The 4,627-nt window shown below is 43.1% G+C and overlaps 1 protein-coding gene across 1 annotated transcript; it reads left to right on the top strand.

Annotated features, from left to right (window-relative positions):
- The first annotated feature begins 2,081 nt into the window (after positions 1-2,081).
- On the top strand, positions 2,082-4,419 carry LOC112280684 (uncharacterized). The gene is made up of 3 exons (XM_024516484.3): positions 2,082-2,544; positions 2,732-3,293; positions 3,396-4,419. The coding sequence occupies exons 1-3, from the start codon at positions 2,401-2,403 to the stop codon at positions 3,680-3,682; spliced, it is 993 nt and encodes a 330-aa protein (XP_024372252.1). The 5' UTR covers positions 2,082-2,400; the 3' UTR covers positions 3,683-4,419.
- Positions 4,420-4,627: the final 208 nt, after the last annotated feature.

Here is a 4,627-nt window from a genome sequence, read left to right as displayed (position 1 = left end):
AGAATATGCCGGAGTGCTAAACTCAGCCGTGGCTTCTGTTGCTCCGTCTCTGAATCGCCCTGCTTGGCCGAGCGCGGCACCAGGAATTAGAGGTTTCCATGCGAATGAAGAAGCCGTGCTTCCAAGGCTGTGCCAGTGTTCAGAACTGAACAGAGTGCAAATTGTAGCCCCGGACGTCGTAAAGAGCAAAAAATGTGATTTTGAAAGGGAAAAAGGTACTGCATGCGGCGTCCACTTGGTTTGGACGTGAACATTTAATTCAACGCTAACTAACTAGTCGCCAAACTGCGCCTCAACTTTTCAAACCCACTAGGAAGACTGCGGGAACACTCGTAATGAACGGCATCCAAGCTTTTTGCTGAGAGCCAAAATTGGACCCTGAGTAGCAGCATTGACAAGAGTTGGATTTTTTGCAGGTCAGTAGGACTTTGTGAGCCGCTCCAGCGCAGACGTGCGCGACCAGCTTCAGTGCGACCATTGATGGAATTGGCGGGGCGCTACAACTCCTGGGGGTCATTGCGAACACAATGGTTCACTTCGTCTGAATCTTCCATGTCATCAAATTCACTATATCCAACAAGTCCTTTTCACTCTTGACCCATCGTGGTGCCCATGCATTTATTCACTGGCTTCCATCTGGATACCACAGCCAACTTGGCGGCGGGCTAAAATAAGTGGCTTTCGCCGAATCGTCGGAGCTTGCTTCTCCTGGGACAAGACGAACCTATAGCGATACTACCATACATAGTTCCTCCACTCTCACCGCTCAAAAAGTGTCCATCCCGTGCGCTTGGATGGTCTCCTCCGGTGCTTTTCAAATCTGATAATTTAGTAACTGCCTGCAGAAGCTGCTGCAACACAGATGCTATATTTATCGAAGAAGTTTTTAGGCGTTTTATTAGTTTCTTGCACAATGGCACGATCGAAAGCGAAGGCTGCACATTCAGTCTAAGTGTGGAGCTCATCATTAATGTGATCGGTTCTTCCTCCCATGATTTTGTTGTACGGTGATGGTTATTGTGGTGCGACAGTGCTGGAACTGCTAATGTTGTGGAACAATTCGGTGAGTCACGGAAGAAAAAATTTAGACTACTATCGAATCTTTTTTCTGTTTACTTTTGAATAGTCAGTAATCATTTCATAGGAATCAACTAATTGGCCCTTATAGAATGCATGACATGCATGAAGATGTTCAAGTCGCATTCATGAATGTTTTTCATCAGGTAAATTTGCACGACGAGAACACTGAGTGGGCTTCCGAGTACATAAAACTTTACCCTGATGAAGAGCTTTTTTCCTCAACCAGTGGATCTAACAGCTAACATCAATAATTATAACAGTCAACAAGACTGCTCTATTGGTGGACCTTTCTCTCTCTCGACATAGATATATATATATATATATATATATATATTTGTGTGTGTGTTTGTGTGTGTACCTGATATACACCAACAATTGTCATGTCTCATTCAGAACGATGAAACTAATCGAATAAACAATATTTGTGGGTATTAGATAACCAGGTTAAGTTGTGCCTCGACCATTTAAGTTCTTGTCAAAAAAAAAGGAACAGTGAAGTAATTCTTAATCTGAAAGTGAAGTGGATTCTTTGGATGCATGACATGGACGAGACAACTCACGAAAATTCTATGCAGGCAAGTCACCGTCATTCTGTCGGAAGTACAAACTCTATATTGAATTGGATTTGGATAGCTTTTCCAAATGAACAAATTAAGTTACTTAGTTGTCTGCCCTTGTGAAGGAGTTGAATGATACCATTTTTTGGGACCACCGCTGCTATTGTGCAACAGCATCGTTCAAAACTGAATCTGGAGACTTAAAAAGACTTTAAAGTGAAATGAAATAATTTGTCATCAATGACACGAGGCTCCAGGGATGAAGGCAGGTTAGAAGATTCCCACAGTATCGCCAAGCGACAGAAGTGACGTGGCTGTATAAAACACAACCGTCCGGTGGACTTGAAATTCAATTCCTTAATCTCACAAGCTTTGCCAACTGGCCTCCTCGCGACCAAATACCCAACTACCCTATTGCTAGGAAGACCCAAGAATTATCGCGGTTCAGTAGATATGTTTAGGCACTTGGAGGTGATTAAAGGATGATGTAAGCTTGAAACAACATGAGAGCGGCAGTTCACTGATACAGTCTCATTTAGGCAATCAATCAGGGTTTCCAAAGGAAGCTCACCATTTTGTTGGATGCTCACATTACCGACGTCTGACTTGTATGAATTTGGGTAGCGCTTCTAGGTGAGTCCAGTGCTTGAATTGGATAGTTGGGCAGTTTAAGAGTGTAGAGCAAGCAATCATCAAGTGGCGTTGAGCTCTAGTGGTTCATCGCAAGGGGTTTAGCAATTGTTGAGGACTGTTAGTAATTGATATGGGTATCGTAGTGCGTGAGAGAGCAGCTCACGAGTCTGCTTTGATGGATCACAAGCAGGGGTTGTCTGAGATGATCCTCTGTGGAAAGATCCAACCGGAGCCCCTAATCCGCAGCGGTTGGGGGAAATGTCGTGATTCGAAGGTACAAAGACGACAACCTTGGCCTTTGTTTGATACATTCCACAGCCTTTTGCCGCATATACTCAGGGGAAGGTTTGATTGAACTGATTAAGGAGAAAACTTGTAGTTAAATATTCAGATCTGATTCTAGATGGTCTCTAGAAGTACGTGATTCCTGGTTCTGAAATGTATTGTTTCTGTGGACGCAGTCTGGACCGCTTTACTTCAAAGACTGGAACTGCGCCACGCAGACCAACAGAGATCCTCGACAATCAGACCAGATTGATATAATATCCCTCCGCGGCCTTACTTCTTTTCTAACCTCATCATCAAACGAAGGCGATTCATTCTCAAAATTGAACCGCGAGAATATTAGTTCCATGAGTAAAGACAAGGACCACTCTTTGGAATTGACACTAAATCTGCCCGGAACGACCCTGTTTAAGCCCACAACGGCCTTCAATCAAGCTGAAAGCATGTACACGATTGAGAAGGTTCGAAGTGCCCTCGATAGGACGCAGTGGTTGAATTACACTTCTGAAATCTCTAGGAAGAGGACCTTTGAATCTAGACAAGAACTCATCGTTAAAAACCTCATAGAGCTTTTGTCTTTATCACCTTTTTCACCATCTTCATCTAGAGATTCTACTTTGACTGGCCAGCTCCAGTCTGACTCATCCTCCAAATCATCGATTTCATCACCATCCATTTCGCGACGGAGCTCTAGTTCGGAATCGCACTTTACGTCCCCCTTTGTTATAGATTCTCAAGGTATCCAATCCAAAAAGCCTCTATCATCCTCTGGTTGCAGAAGTTGCTAACCACATGTGGGACATTAGTCTTTGTTTATTAACTTGTTTCATTTGTGTTCAGACGATGATGAAGACGTTCACCAGCCCAATGCTTCTCGCGAGTCGGGCGACAACAACCTTCAAGTTTATTTACTAGATAGGCTAAACCTATGCGTTGAAGCTGGGATATTGAAAACGATGGTGGCAGCAGGATGCAGGAGCTGCCTGATGTACGTGATGCTTTCGAACTCCCATCCCTGCTGTCCAAGATGTGGCAATGCGGACGCGACACTCCTTGAGGTTCCAGGCCCCCAATTCAAGAAGCAACGCACGACGACGTTCGACTATATCAGTCTTAGATGGAGTTGATGCACCGCTTGAAACCCCGCCATTGAATCTCAACGCTAGCTTCCTTATAAAGACTCATCTATCAGCACACTGTCTTCTTTGAGCTGCTTACTCTGAGCCTGTTTGAGATCATCTTTCTGCCGAATGAACTCATTTTTTCTATAACACTCAGCGGCACATGCAGAACGAGATCGTGACAACTCATTGAATAGACCTACAAGTTCCCAATCTTTCTCTAACGCTATCAATTCTACGGTGCGGGATGATGACCTGCAGTTCGGGACTTATATCAACTGTCGCCTAAAGCAGCTAAACAAGTAATGAGCCTAGTTATCAATCAATTCTAGTTATTTCATCTCACAAGAGATGTTGTCCGCCGCCATCTATTAGGTTCTTCAATTGTGTAGATGAGCAGCTATATTCACTTACTGAACTGTGTAGTGGTGTGGATCCTCAAAAAAATTGCATCAGTAATCAGGGGAGACAAATTAAACATCCCCAAGAAGCTTGTTCTAGGGACATTCTTTTTTATTGGACCTTAAGTGGAGGTAAACCACATAACTATCACTCCTAAAGAGTATGATATCAGTTATATTTGGAGGTTTGGTCCCTATCTTAATGTCCTGCATGTAACTTTGTAAAACTCTGCACTGATAATTACTTTTCACAATCTGTATCCAGCATGCCACAACTTACAGTACAGTTCATTAGTGTCTTGCAAATTAAGAACACAATTTTAATCTTTTTTCTGGCCTCTTGACGATCAATCTGACAGGACAAGTTTCTTTGCTACTATGCTACATACTTGCTAAAAACTTGCGAAATGTAGCAATCCGGGAGCATTGATGAACTTGATAATACACCAAATCTGTTTCAGCTCCAACTCATCAGAGAGAATTGAAATTGGATGGAGTAATAGTCAGTAGATGTTGCTTGAATAAGCAATCCATTGCTCATCAATTCAAC

Source organism: Physcomitrium patens, chromosome 1 (genome assembly GCF_059467195.1).
Source record: "Physcomitrium patens ecotype Gransden chromosome 1, ASM5946719v1, whole genome shotgun sequence".
Classification (NCBI taxonomy): Eukaryota; Viridiplantae; Streptophyta; class Bryopsida; order Funariales; family Funariaceae; genus Physcomitrium; species Physcomitrium patens.
This window is presented reverse-complemented; position numbering and strand designations above follow the sequence as displayed.